The sequence below is a fragment of the Cariama cristata genome, unplaced genomic scaffold (assembly GCF_000690535.1).
Source record: "Cariama cristata isolate BGI_N322 unplaced genomic scaffold, ASM69053v1 scaffold27625, whole genome shotgun sequence".
NCBI lineage: Eukaryota > Metazoa > Chordata > Aves > Cariamiformes > Cariamidae > Cariama > Cariama cristata.
Window position 1 is genome coordinate 1,537 of NW_009617318.1, and position 15,295 is coordinate 16,831.

General features: G+C 37.0%; 1 protein-coding gene across 1 annotated transcript; it reads left to right on the forward strand.

Moving 5' to 3' along the window:
• Positions 1–1,428: 1,428 nt before the first annotated feature.
• Positions 1,429–12,131, forward strand: CEP97 (centrosomal protein 97kDa; the record flags this gene model as incomplete). Its single annotated transcript, XM_009700496.1, has 10 exons — positions 1,429–1,578; positions 2,916–3,074; positions 3,482–3,583; positions 4,174–4,287; positions 5,229–5,395; positions 6,654–6,818; positions 8,136–8,266; positions 8,783–9,536; positions 10,596–10,671; positions 11,415–12,131. Coding segments are annotated over 10 exons (2,535 nt in total), but the record flags the coding sequence as incomplete, so codon positions are not given.
• Positions 12,132–15,295: the final 3,164 nt, after the last annotated feature.

Consider the following 15,295-nt stretch of genomic DNA (forward strand, 5'->3'; position numbering starts at 1 on the left):
TGTTTTCCTTTTAACTTTATACAGTAACAGTTTTTGCATGGAACACTTTAATTTTGTGTTCCATTAATTAAAAGATATGGTAGCCTATTTACAATTTGCTCCTGTGCAAAGTCACCAGTACTGTAGCGTGGCTGTACGAGCAGGTTCTTTGTTCTGACTTTTTACTAGGTACTTTGCTGGAACATGGGACGTTTAGCCTGTCAGTACAATTTGGGGACACAAGCACCAAAAATCCCAAGGCGAGAATCATTCAAGGATTTGGCCAATGAAGTCCTGAAATGGAGTCTTTGGCTCTGAATTGGACACATTCCCTACCCAATAAGTTAAGATAGTTAAATACACAAGATTAGGTTTTGCAGCAGCCAAACTGCTAAAAGGGAGTATGTCGTAAAATGTCTGATGGGAAGTTTTAAAGGGAGGGTTGAATTTCGAGTTTCTTTTTTCTCTGAAGTTTAAGCACCTGACTTCTGACAACAGAGATGTGTCGGTTTTGGTTTCACAGGCTAAAACCTCTTCTTTCAGTCAGCACCTAGAGTGCACTTTCAAAAAAAGAAAAGTGTAGGCTAATACTATTTTTTCTTTGAAATACAGAGAGGGGGAAAAGGAAAAAGAGAAAACTGCAGGCTTTTATTCAACGGTCTAACTTTTTGAGGACTTGTTCATGATAAGGCTATTTATTTTCCTCTGGTTGAGGACTACCACATGTGTATTTCACATTTACAAGTTAAGTGCCCTAATCTTCAAATAGTTTAGGAGGGTGTTTGATGGAATTGTACAGGAAGGTGAAGTTTGTATGTTTGCATCCTCATTGGGTTTCCCACATTCTGCTTGATGAAAGGATGGATGCTGCTTACCCTTTTTTCAGACTCCTTCTCTTTTTAAATTTTTTTAGTGACAGGTATGGTTGCTGTTGTTTGTGGAGTGTGATCCTACAGATGTGTGCTAGGCATGTTCTGGGTTTGCCTACAAGCAGGAATTTAGATAGAGTGCCTACACTCTGTAGGTAGTTGTCAAACTGCTCGAAACTTGAAATCTTTGAAGAATTAAAAAATTTAGGGGCTTTTGCAATTTGGGGTTTTGAGGATCACACCTTTAAATTTAGCTACCGAAATTTTCCTCTGCTTCCCACTTCAGAGGATCTGTTACTGACTTTCCCAGAATTCTACCAGAATTTTTTATCGGGATGGGGCCTGGAATGCATATCTTCCAGTAACTGGATCAGTTACTTTAATGTGTTTGGTCTAAAGTAATTTGCTTCAGTTTTACATGGAAAAGAAAGTTAATTTGTATTTGCAAATTAGCTGCATGCATTATAAAACAAATCTATTTATATTTCTTTGCTTTTTCAGTACATGTTCTCGTATATAAAGTGTTGACTTTGGAACTTTTTTTTTACTTTTTTTTTTTTTCTCCCCTTCTCCTTTTTCTTCTAAAGGTTTGGTAGTCAACTGCTCAGGTCAAGGATTGCAAAAACTGGGTCCGACCTTACCCTGTGATGCTGATACTCACACTCTGATTCTGGACAAAAACCAGATAATTAAATTGGAACAGTTGGAGAAATGCAGAAATCTGATGCAGGTCAGTGTTACTTGACTTGAATTTGCTATGAAATAATGGTACTGTGATGCTAATTAAAACACTTCTGCTTTAAGGCCATATTATGTAATTGAAGTAAGTTAGCAGTTACTGTCTTCATAGGAAAATAAATGATGGCTAACTGAAATAGAAAGGTTCGTTCTCAGTGTAGCTCTACAGCTGATAGTGAGGGAAGCTGTTTTGCTAGTTACCTAGGTAACTAAAAATGAACTAAACAAATTCTAATGGGGGTGTTGTCGTGAGAACACTTAGAAAAATCACTGATAACCCAAATTATTATACTACTTAGCTTTTGAGTACTTGACCTTTGTAACCTTAAAAATAACTTTGTTTTATCTTTCCTGTGTGTAGTTGTAAACATGCAGACATACATACAGGACTCTTCTCTCCATTTGGGTTTCAGAACTCTTCACAGAGGAAAAGGATTAGTAGCCTTAATTTACAAGAAGAAAAAAACCATGTGGATTAGGTTAAAATAAAAATAGCAATTCATAAAGAAGTGAAGTGGGAGGGACCTATGTAGTAGTGTTAACATATCATTTCAGGTAGACCCTGATGTTGCTAGTGCTTATCCTTAATTTTAATACTAGCAGCAGTCCACTTAAGTTCCTGAGAGTATTGGCGATAACAACGTTAAGCCTCTACATGGTGCTTGCAAAAATCAGAGTATTAATCCCTGTGGGGCAAAGCTGTACAAGTCCGTGTTAATTGTCACAGAAAGTGCCTCCAGATAGACTCGAAGTCACTCAATAGCTTCCAGAGACAAGCTAAACTGAAATAGGAGAGGGGGGATTGTTTCTACAAAAAACCTTCACCAGTCTGCCAGCTTGATGGTCATGTTATTAATGAGTATGTCTACTCAGGATTTATCCTTTAAAAAGTTTGTGATTTACAGTCCCGTTAGCACAGGACCTGTTTGAGAATCATGTGAAATATATTTTATCCTCTACCATATTGACAGTAAGTATGATTTTTATGCCAGGAATGGTACAACCATTTGCACCATGATTTGGCAATTCTGATTTTAAAATATTATTTTCATATGACATGATTTCTCATTTATTCTCCTTTATTTAGCTATTGCTAGGAGGATTTCCTCTTACATTTGCAGAGTTAGTTGTGAAGACTGCTTTCTTTGACCAGTAATTTATTTACTGGCTCTTGTTGTTTTTTGTGTCTGTTATTTGCTTGAAAATGGAATACATAGATTGAAGAAGTTCCTGTCGGATTAGATTTTTAACCACTAAAAATAAAAGCCTATTCTGTCTGTGCAGTTTAATAATTAAAACTTTTTCCTTTATTTGTGTGTCAATCTGCAGCTCTCTGTAGCCAACAATCGTTTAGTGCGAATGATGGGTGTAGCAAAACTGACTAAGCTCCGAATACTAAACTTGCCTCATAATAGTATTGGGTATGTGGAAGGGCTGAAGGATTTGGTGCACCTGGAATGGCTGAACTTGGCAGGAAATAACCTTAAGGTAAAGTATTTCGTCTTTTGCATATTCCAGAATCTAGTGTGGTAGAAATTTGGAAAGTGCTGCAAAAAAATCTAAGTATGTTTCTGGTTTTGACTGGAAAAAATGTTTAAGTTTTGCATATACTGGTTTATGAAATAGAAGAGGGCAACTTTTGAACAAGAACTGTCTAGGGGAAAAAAAATAAAAGGTTTGATATCAAAATGTAATGAGAATTGGGAAATAGTCCTCAAAATGGGAAAAGAATTACTGTCTTTAAAATGGAACTGTGTAAAAACTGGGATTTTTTTGGGGGTTACTTACCCGGTGTTTTTTTAGGTTTCAAAATAATTCGTAGTTATTGATAACCTGATTTTATTTAATGACTGAGAAAGTGTTACTTTGAGTAATTGACTTCTTTATTTTTGTAGGCCATTGAACAAATCAATTCCTGTCTATCACTTCAGCATCTTGATTTGTCAGACAATAACATAGCTCAATTAGGAGATCTCTCCAAACTTACATCGCTGAAGGTAGATGCTATTTTATCTCTGGTTTTGTTACATTCTTTGCATAAAGAATTTTGCTTTGAAAATTGCTGTTTTTTAAAGCATTCATTATTCAAACACTATCTCTTAAAGCATTTTAATTAATTGCTATAATTTCTAGAGGGAAGCATGTAAGAATTCTTTTCCTTATTTTCGAGTTGCAGGAACTGAGGCAGTGATTTTTTTTTTCTATAACCACTCTAATGATTTCAATAAAGATAACATGGTGAGATTCTGTTCATAGCTCTCTGTTCTCTTATCTCATGACATGAATCAAGACAAAACCATAGTGTTAACTCTTTCAGCATGAATTCTGTAGAGAAAAAATGTTTCCAAATAGATTATTTTTTTTGGTAGCTGTGACTATACTTCAGTTCTGCATTTTAAAATTAGAAGATTTTACTTTAAAATATAAAAATTAGTTTTCCCTTGCTGGAATAAACAGAAATAATTTTGATGATACCAGAAAGCCTTGGTTGTAGTTCTTTTGTGTGTATTGTGCAGGTAGTGCCTGAACAAAAAATAAGAGAATTTTGATTAAATATACATTTCATCACTGTATTTTTATTTTATAGACTCTGTTGCTACATGGAAATACTATAACTTCACTTCGCACTGCCCCTGTTTGCCTACCTCGGAATCTGACTGTTTTGTCTTTGGCAGAAAATGAAATCAGAGACTTAAATGAGGTAAGATATAGAAGATATATCACCTTGTCTTTACATGGACTGAAAGCAGATAGTTGGATAATTCTTTTGAGGATGTAACTGAAAATGGGCTCTCTTCTTTTAAACAACCCATGTTGGTAGAAGTAACTTTTAATAGTTTATATGTAATAACTATGCTGGCATTAGCTGCACAAGCTAAGCGATAGCCTTAAAATTTTTTCCCTGAAAGAAACGTCACCTTTTTTATTTTATGTTTTTATCTTATTCAGGGATGTCAGAAGTATACTTTAAGGACTAAATTCATAGGGAGCTTTTCATGATTGTCTGAAGGTTGAAAGCTGAGCTGGTTAACTACTGCAGAGGGCTTCTGCAGCTGCTGTGTTTAGACTAGAGGTTTGAATTGTGCTTGTTGCAATTGAATGTTTTTGGGCCCATGTCTTATTTTATCTATTTCTCAAACACTATACAAGAGAAACAAATATTCTGCCTGTGATTTTTGTCTTTATTGTTTTGTTTGGGTTTTTTAAGTATAAGTAGCAGCCAAAACTGTCAGTTCAACTTCCATGTTGGAAGAAAAATCTCGTTTTGGTAATACATTTGTCTTCAAAGCAGGACAGTGATTCTCTAGCTTTTTGGCTTGCCATTTTTTTGGTCAGTGTAGTGAACTGGAATAATAGAAATACTACACCTTTCTGTTCATACAGCCCCATTCCCAGATTTTAAGAGAAGCTAGTTCTTTCCAAGGGCTATAATACTTACAGGATTATTAATGGGAAAATGATAGTAGTTGATAGAAGGTCCTTTGAAGATGTTCATGTTCAAAAAGCAAATGTGATTTTTGATGTGTTTGTAACTATGTTGTTTTGCGTGAGATGTCTAGCTGTAACTAGGAGCAATGTGGCATGTTCTGTAAGCATTTAATGGGTTCTGTTCAGTTAACAAATATATCTTATTTTCTCAAGGTTTCTTTCCTGGCCTCTCTTCACCAGTTGGAACAGTTGTCAATTATGAACAATCCTTGTGTGATGGCCACACCTTCTATCCCTGGCTTTGACTATAGGCCATATATTGTCAGCTGGTGTCTGAACCTTAAAGTTCTTGATGGATATGTGATTTCTCAGAAGGAGAGGTGACATAATAGTATTAAATCTCTAAAACTATTAAATAAAGTTTGGCTAAGCTGAAATTGCATTTTTATATAGTAAAAATAATGGAAAGTGCTAATGATCTGAAATTCTGTTTGTCTTGCTAATGGCCATATGAGATACAGGCCCATTAACATTGTTGCTTTTGCTAAATTTTTCATCTGTTAAACTGGAATTACTATGTAAGATCACAAGTTTAAGTAGAAATATAAAGTTAAGCTTTTGTTTTGTTACTGAACTCACAGTAGCACTTTTACAAAGCGAAACTGTGGTAGCAATTTATCAGTGGTCTATTACGCCTTCCAAGCTTACAACCTCTTTGACTTAGCTGCTGATTGTCTCGTTCTGCAGTTAAAGCTATTATCTTGGGGGAAGCTCAAATGTGCCCGTTTATGAAGGACCCGATTTGCACATGCATATCTAGATTTGGCATTTTTTTTGTATCAATTGGTCAAATACTATTTTACTCAAATCGCTTGTTACTGTATCATTGTGGTCATTATATCACTGTGATATATGTATGACAGTAGAGATGTCTTCTCAAAGTTCTTGACATTAAAACAGTCCAAGCATAAATACTAGCCAGTATAAACACATTCTAGTCCAATACATTACCATACTCCAGGACAGTAATGTCTTTTTTTCCCCCATTACTAAAATAAAAAACTGCCTTTTTGGTCAAAGGTAAACCAATTCTGTTTCTGTTTCACCATAACATATTACGACTTTCCCAAAAAGTTGCCTGTAGGAATTCTAGAATTTTTTTTTTCATGACTAGTGGGGTTCTCTGTATTATTATATATAGATATACTGTATTAAATCTTCTCAGTCTGAAGAGCATTTAATTTAAAAACAGATTTCAGTTGGTGAATACTTTCAGCAAGATTTGCTCTCTGTGCTTATTCTGCGTGTTTGTCTGAACTTTTCTGTTTCTGTGAAAGCTTTGCTGATAAATTCCTTGACACAAATGTGTTTTCAATGCTCAAAGACTACACACAGGTAAAGCACAGACTGCACAGCTTTGGTTAGAGGTTTTTTGATTCATTGATGTTTATGTGAGGGAATACTTCATTCATTATTCTGGTAATGAAATTCCCAGTTCCTCTGGGCACTGCACATGTTCCAAGTGTTGATTAGATTTGTAGATTAGCTCTTAGGTACCCACTAGAAGAACAGTAATCAAAGGAGATTTAGAGGTTTTATGCCATGCATTAATGGTGACATTGTCTCCCTTCCTAACAGTTTGAAGGCAGAATGGCTCTACAGTCAAGGTAAAGGAAGGTCATATCGACCTGGGCAGCATGTTCAGCTAGTCCAGTACTTGGCTACTGTTTGTCCTCTTATATCTACATACGGTCTCCAGACTGAAGAGGATGCCAAACTGGAAAAAATACTGAGTAAGCAAAGGTGAGAACTTCTTGTTTCTCTATTGTTAGAGAATGTAATTGAGAACATAATTGTATGTCTTACTATGTGTTAGATATAAGATTTCTTTATAAGTATTTCAAAGCAACAGTGAGGTCTGGAGATGGGAAAAGTAATGGAGTATTGTGGTACACTGGTGTATTAGCCACTTTGTGGTTGTTAGTGTGTTCTTTCTTGGCTTTAAAGTTAAGGTTATCCTTTGAGGGACACTGTCGCCAGTAACAATACAGGTATCCTTATTCCTCAGGGCCTATTGACAAACTTTTTTTGCAGAAAGATCAGAGCAGAAGACTGCTCGAAGGAGCAGGCTACATAAGTGTCATAGTGCGGGTAGAGAGTTGGGCAACAAAAGTGTTGTGGTAAGCAGAAGGGCAGTATCTCATCAAAAGGACTGGAATCTTGGGAGCATCTGGAATGAGCTACTGCATAGTTTATCAGTGTAGATTGATCTCCAGGAGGAAATTACAGAAATGTTGTGTCCATTTCAGATGAAAAAGTACAATAAAAGCGTATTGACATTGGAGTTTCCAGCTAAGTGCTCTGACATTCAAATGATATTTCTGGGAAAAATTCAGGAATTTGGCTTGCAAAATATAACTCTAAAAATTAAAAAAACCCAAACAAACAAAACACCCCAAACCAAACAAACCCTTCACCAAAAAAACCCCCCCAAAATCCCCACCTATAAATCATATATGCATGTGCATATATATATATAAAAAAGACAGTTTGACTTTGACCTCTACCTCATGATCTTTGAATTCAGCTGGGCTCAATCAACCTGTGTGTTTTCTCAGTTTGTGAAGGATATTTTTATGTTTGTGGCAGTGTTCGTTGATTTGTATTAGGATTTTGTCCTTTTAGTAACAGGACACCCTTTCCTTCTTTTACATTTGAAAATGACTAGAATGACAGTCCCTCCATTCCTCCAACTCCTCTACGTGTATAAGTATAACGTAGACTGCAGCAGACACTTAAAATATCTGCATACCTTCCTTGTGTGTAGAAATATTTCATGGTTTTCAGTCTATAGTCAGAATAGCATGTTGGATTTTTTTTTTTTTTAATACACATAACAAAGAAAAAGGGGCTGGAGGAAGGGGAACAGGAGCAGTCTGTGCAATCCCCTACTTTGTGAGTAGTCCTGTTAGTGTCTTGTAGGGATCTGCATAATTAGCCTCTTGTTTAGAATGGTTTGGTCACTTGTTTCCTTTAAAGTAGTTGACAGTTTCTTCTAGATGTCTTCTGTACCAAAAAAGTTTAAAAGAAATATAAAATCTGTTGGAACTCTGTGCTTAGGCTCCACCAGAGGCAGTTGATGCAAAAACAAAACGAAGGACCACCTACATCTTCTACTCCCAACAAAACACTGCCAGTTACTTCTGAACACAGCAGTCCAGGCCAGCCACCACAGATAGTTCCTGAAAGCGGTAAGAAGCTAATCTGCACCCGACATGTAACCTGTGGAAATAATTTTTTTTTTTTTTTGACCATACATAACTTTGTGGAGAGAATTTCAGAACAAGGCCCAGTTATTATTTTATTCTAGTGATTTTTGTATTTTTTTTGAGATTTTCAACTGAAGTTAGACTTTGTTTTCTAAAAATACATTCCATGCTTATTCGTGTCTTAACACTAGTAAGATTGTTAGGTGAAAACCACAATCCAATAAACCAAAGAGTTACTACATAGACTGTTTCATCTGATAAAAGTGTAACTTCTCCAGGGGGAGGCAGTGTGTGCAATTTACTGCACCCAGTATTTGGATGTTACTGTGATAAGTAGTTATTGTCCTTATTGTAATATAGAAATAATGCATGTCATTACTAGCATCTTAGATCATCTTACACACCTATCTAAACCAAATTGTGAATCCCTATGAGTTACATGAAGATATGTTATTGAAATACTGTGATACTTTTAAATATTGCTTTCTGCCTATCTAGAACCTATCATCCAGAAGAATTGTTGGGTTGGACCAAGTGCAAATGATGATCATTCCTATGCAGTAAAGAATACTTTTCTTCCTGAAAGAAGTTTTCACAAGGAGCTATATCTTGAAGATGTACAAACAGATGAAGACAAACTAAACAGCAGCCTTGTATCTTCAGAGTCTACTTTCATACCCGTTGCTTCCAGATTGTCTCCAGTGTCTCCCACTTCAGACCTGAAGCTACATGGAATCAATTTGGGCCTAGAAGAAGATGATGATACAGTGATTGAATGTGTGAGAGATGCTAATAGCGGAGAAACAGCTAACAAGCAAGAAGCTTCATGTGTTACAAGAGAGCACTCAAATAGAGCAATGGGAAGTGTGGAATCTCACGAGAATATGAAAGAGGATGTGTTGTTGCCATCTGATCCAGTAACGGCTAGCCTGACTGCTAATGCTAGCAACTGTTCGGCATCCTCTGAAGACCAAGTACTGCATAGTCACCCCAGCACCTCAGTAGGTGCTGAATCACAATTTACAGCTCTCTGTCCTGACCAGATGACAGGAGAAAGTTCTGATTCGTTAGCTGTTGTTGATCAAGGTGCAGCTGAACTGCAGAGAATGACTAAAGCAGCTACCAAGCTTCAAGCCTGCTGGAGAGGATTTTACACAAGGAACTACCATCCCCGAGCCAAGGAAGTGCGGTATGAAATTCGACTAAACAGAATGCAGGAGCACATCATTTGCTTAACTGATGAAGTAGAAAAGTAAGTTGAGGTCATGGTGTGTATTTTTAAATCTGAGTGAATATAATCATCGTTCCAGGATATTTCAGAACAGATATAAATGGATCTTGATATAACTATTCACAGTAGAACCTAGCATCAGTAATATAAAACTGTGATTACAGTAGAGGATTGCTTCCTGTAAGATAAGCACAGTTATGCACATAGCTGTTCATACTCTTGAAGTGCCTTGTATGAGTGGGTTGTTAGAATAGATTTTTCTGTTCCTCCATTAGCAGGACTTGCATGTTTCACTGCATAACCAAAATAGAAATTGCTAAGTATAATTTTTTTTTTTCAGTTGTCTCCTAGCAATTAGAGAGTCTATAAATGAAGTGTCCATATTGCCATTCCTCTGTTACTGGTAGAAAGGAGAATTCTCTCTGCCTTGCATGATAGAATCCAAAAATGCAATTCTGTGCTTGGTTCTGGGTTTTTTTTGATCCTGTGAATCCATGTTTGGAGGAGATCACTATCAAAGTTCATCAATTTGTAAGATATAAATTTTGGATTTAGGTAATATCTTTCTGGATCAGCCTGGGAACTGGCAGTCTGACAGGCTGTTGTCTTTTACTGTCAGAAGCGACAAAAGTTCTGTGAATCAAGTTGAGCCCTCAGTGAACCTCTAGAAACTGTCAATACTTACACATCCTGCCTACATCCAAGTGGTATCAGTCAGGGGGAGGGTAATTTGAAATGAAGCAGCACTATTTGTGTTTTGTTTTGGTTTGGTTTTTTTTTGTGCAGGAAAAAATGAAGAGCTCAGGTTCAGTTTACAAAAAGACACTTAAAGTATTGGCAGTCAATAAATGTGCTGCAGCAAAAGGAAGCAGAATCTTAATGTGACTCTGAAAAAGAAACTTGAAGTCAGCAGCTGGATATTGATGGCAAGCCAGACTGCAGTAATGTCTTAATGTTAGGGTCTGTTGTATCTTTCAAGAGTACTGTTATAAAAGTAGGCATTTTTATGTATTCTTGTTGATCTTGGTACCCAAATGTTGCTTATTTAAGCTGCATAAATTTGAATGTGTGTTCTTGCAGACTAAGAAAAGAAAGAGAAGAAGATAAGATTCAGAGGCTTGTACAGGAGGAAGCTGTCCGATTTCTTTGGAACCAGGTAAATAGTTTTAGTCCTCTTTTTTTTCTGCTTACATATGAATTTGAAAGGCATTATTTCATACTGTAGATCCTGAAGAGATAGTCAATATGGTTAATTTTTTCCAATGATGACTTGGGTGGCTTATTAGAATCTAATTGCTGTGTTGCCTGCTATACTGGTGTTCTGGGGGAAAATAATATTCAGAAGTATTGGAGCAAGAACACTGGTTTTGGTACAAAAGGCTAAATTATAGCCTGGTGCGAGAAGGAGGACAAAATGCAAGGGAAGCTAAATAAATGTAGCAGAAATGTGAAGAGTGATGTGACTGCTAGATGCCCAGGGCAAATGAAATGGTGTCAAGCTATGTTGCTTGTGAGTAACTCGTTTCTAAAGTAGAAAAGTTATTAATACATCTTCTAATAAGCTATTCCAAATATAAGAGTGGCTGCTTTCATAAGCATGGGTTTTTTCATAAAGGTTCCCCATCCTTCCTGTTGTTAAGAGCAGATTCCTTTTTCTTCAGGTGCTTGAACTGGGAGGCTTGTGTGCTCTGTCAGTCTCGGGCATCTAGGTTTAAAAGCCATTATTTAACAGTGGGAAGAACATATTTTCCCTAAAGGTATAGCGAAGCTTTTGTCAGTTTACTTGGTCTTTACTAGAGCTTTTTACTAGAGCTTTGTTGCTGATTGCAAGAAATACTCCAGAAATCAAAGTACTTTCTTAGTTGCATTTCATAATGAAATTCTCTCTGTACTTTACAGGTTAAATCCCTTCAACAATGGCAGCTTTCAGTGACACAAAATTTAGGTGTCGCTTGGCAACCTGGGATCCCTTCAGCCGGTGCTTTCTGTCCATCTGAACTATCTGTTCGATCATCCACAGTTGAGCAAGAAACCCCACCAGATGTTAGTTCTGCTTGGTTAGTTCAAGCTAGTGACGTTCTTCAGGAAAAGTCTATGTTGCAGTTCCCAGATTCTGGTTTTCATTCTTCCATGGCTGATCAGACTCATGCCAGTGACTTGTGTAGCTCTGAAAAGAGTTTAACGGAAGGAAATGAGAGCTCTTTTTCAGTGGAAACTGTCAAACAGTGTGGCAATTCTGTTTCAGCATATTCTTCAGATGTGGAGGATGGCCATGGGGAGTGTGCGCAAAGTAGAGAGAGCTCTAGTAACGACCAGGACAACAGTCTAATACAGCAGTATTTGAAATCTGTTCAGCAGCTGGAAGAGGCTGATGAAGAGACAAACTGCAATGGTGAAACAGAGGGTAGCTGGCCACAAATCGTCGTTTCAGCAGAAGGCCAAGATTCTTCATCTGACAATCTCTCTGTAGATCTCCCTCAAGATACATCTTCCCCTGCCCGAGGTGAAATCAGCCAGACACCAGAAAGCTGCAAACTGAATTCAGGAATAGTAGAAGGGAAACAAACAGACTGTGATTCTTCATTTCAGATGCTGCATGTTGGGATAGCTGTATAGTAGGCTCAGTTCCAGAAAAGTCAAGGGATTCCACTTCACTCTCCTTTTTCTTTTTCCCATTTGTACAAAACTTGTTTTTCATGTGTGCTGTTTCAGATTTTTGACTCGTTACCAATTTATGTTTTAGTTAGTATTTTATTGATGTTGCTGAGGACTGACACTAACTATGCTAACCTGGAATCAGCAAAGTTCTCAGTGACAGTCATTATGCACTTTATTTTCAAAAATAAAACTCATATCCTAATAACCGGCTTCCATTAAAAATTAAATTCTGAAGATTGGGGGTGTTCAGGGTGGTGGTGGTGTTTGCTGTATATTCACTTTGGTGAATGTGTTAGTAAGTCTTTGAATTTTTTTCAAAAAAGCGGGAGTGATTCTTTTGCAAAGAAAAGGAAACAGTATGGGAAGAAACAGAGTCAATATAGGCAGTGAGTGTGTATATGCATACAGCTTGATGAGAAAGATGAAAGCAGTTGCCTTTCAGACTTCTTTTGACTTTAACAGAAGTAGTTTGGTCAGTGTTTCAAAGATGCATTCCATGAAACCAGTGTCCAAGTCAGTGACTTCTTTTTGTCATTTACTTGAAGCTGCTGGCTAGGAATTAGGTTATTTACATGCGCACTGAAACAAGGACTTAAAAGAGCGAGACCTTAGGGAGCTTTAAACAAACTTTGATGTCCCTTTGCCCTGGGGTTGAATTTCCCTGCTTTCTCAGGTAAGACTCAAAGTGGAACCAGTAGCAGCCTTTACTAAGTAAGAATTTCAAAAGAGTGTGATTGGGGAACATTGTTTCCAAGACTGCACTGCTGGGTTACAGCAGCAGACTTGGTGACACGTTTTGCCTCCACAAGGGTGCTAATGTCATTGTGGGATTTGGATCTGTGTGGCTTTCAAGTCATTAGTGTGTTTGATGGATCACAACTACTTCTGTCTACAGGTATAAATATTAAAAGCAAATGCCATGACTTAAAACTATTTCTTGACATCTCTGTTGGATTTTGTTTGTTTTTTCTCTGTATGTCCAGTATTTGACATTCTAATTAGATGTAAATAAAAAGCCGTATTTCTTCCGTGTTGGCAGATGTGCTAAGTTACCTAGGCTATGCTTTCCACTTAAACACGGGGCAAGCAATAGGGTTTGTATCTTGCCAGGCCATTGCTCTGTTGTTTTTTTAATGGAAAAAGATCAGGTATCTTAGTGTACCGCAGAAGTGGCAAGGGAATTCTGTGTTGCCATGTGATTTGTGGTGGACACTAGTAAAAAGTTCATGTTGTGACTTTTAGGAGTCTGTTCAGTTTGCTAATACTGCATTTTACAATGTGTACTGGAAGGCCAGTGTTTCAGTAGTTTGCTAATATTAACTTCTCAGATATAGAGACACGTGCATATTATAATTCTCTGAATTCACAGATTAACTTCCGGTGCTATGGTGTCATTAAAATCAACTAGTGCTGTTTTAAAGTGACTATTATGGCCATGTTACCATGTAAAATAAGCCTTAGTTGCTTGCCTGCTTTAGGTTCTGAGCTGAAATTTACCACTACTCAGCAGTTTTGACATGAGGCCAGTATCCGCTTGAGCCTCAAAATAGCCTTTTTTAAGAACGTAAATGTTGTATTGGACTTGTACCAGCCATCTGCCCAGTGGTGAAGTTCACCTTGGAAGAATAAAGCTTGCCTCTGTGTATAGAGTAGCCATCATCTCTTTTTCCTCACCCTCCACCCCCCCCAAAATAAGTTTTAGGGCACTAACTTCTCAAAAGAGCTGTCACTGCAATCAAGCTGACATTTGACTGTGCCTTGCATACATGAGAGCATTTAAAAAGAAAAAAAAAAAAAACACAAACAAAACAAAAAACAACTGAGGAGGTAGATTCTTAATGTGCTATCTTTCTAACTCAGTCTATTTACAGCATGTTTGTAGCATAGCCATTTTCATAATTAGATCTTAGAGCATGAGTGTGTTTGGGTATTGAAAGTGGTACAGGTACGATAATGTATCACAACATCTAATTAACTGTGCAAAGAAGCGTGTAGTCTATATGATCATACCCTTGTCCTCTGAAGGTTCTCAACTCTGATTTAAATCTGCCATACTTGGTAATCTTTGCAGTTCGTAGGATTTGGCTCTTTGACTGTCAATCTGTTATAAAACCAAAAAATCTGGTATAAACCTTTAAAGAGACTTTCTTTGGCTTGAGAGAGAGAAATTACTTCTGTCTGTGAGACAGTTGTTGGACCTTACACTCTGGAGGCAGTGGTTAGCTGTAATAAAACAGTAAGTTCTCTTTCGTGGCAGAGTGCTGTATTAGCATACACAAGACCTAGGAGAAACTAGACCACTGTCTGAATAAAAATGTTTCGCTTACTGAAGACACTGAGGGACAATACATATTTTGCTATTTTGTATTATTGTCGCTTTTGCTGCAGAATTAGAAAGAGGAGAAACAACTTTAGTTTTGGAGGTGTCAAAGGGAGAAAACTTTGTGAAACTTAATTTTTCATGGCAACCCTAGATGTTTCTTGACACTTCTTCTGTTACTAGGGCTTACAAACACAAGAGGACTTATTTTAACTAATGCTGAGGTCAACTGTGGGCTTTTTTTAACTTGTAACCTGTATATCCAAAAGTGATTTTCTGAAAGTACAGCGAAGTGTGTACTGACATATAATCAGCTTTATCTTACTCTTTTGGGGAAGCTGTGAAATATGAAAGATTTTTTCCTGATGTTCTGAAAAGTACCTTGCATGTGTAGAACATGAGTTGCGTAAATAGACGGTAATCACGAAGAATGGTGAAGTTTTGGATTAGTTTTTACAGGGTTAAATGTGATTAGTGTGTATATACACAAAATATTTTCAACCTGATCGTTAAAATACATACAGGGAAAGACATAATGGGGGATAGAGTGGAAAAATAAGGAATCAAACTGGATGTTTATTTAAAAATGGCTTCTTTCAGTCTGTTTTGAGCTGTCAAAGAATCGTGATATAGAAATATTGTAATTTAATATATGGGTTAACATTTATTCTTCTTTGTCTGTATACATGTTCTTAATCTAGGTGTGTAATATTCTTTTACCTCGGTAGGGATGCACAGCTCCTTTTGGAGATGATGGAAATTTCATTAAGGAATTGGAAGGCCTAATACATGAAAATCCATG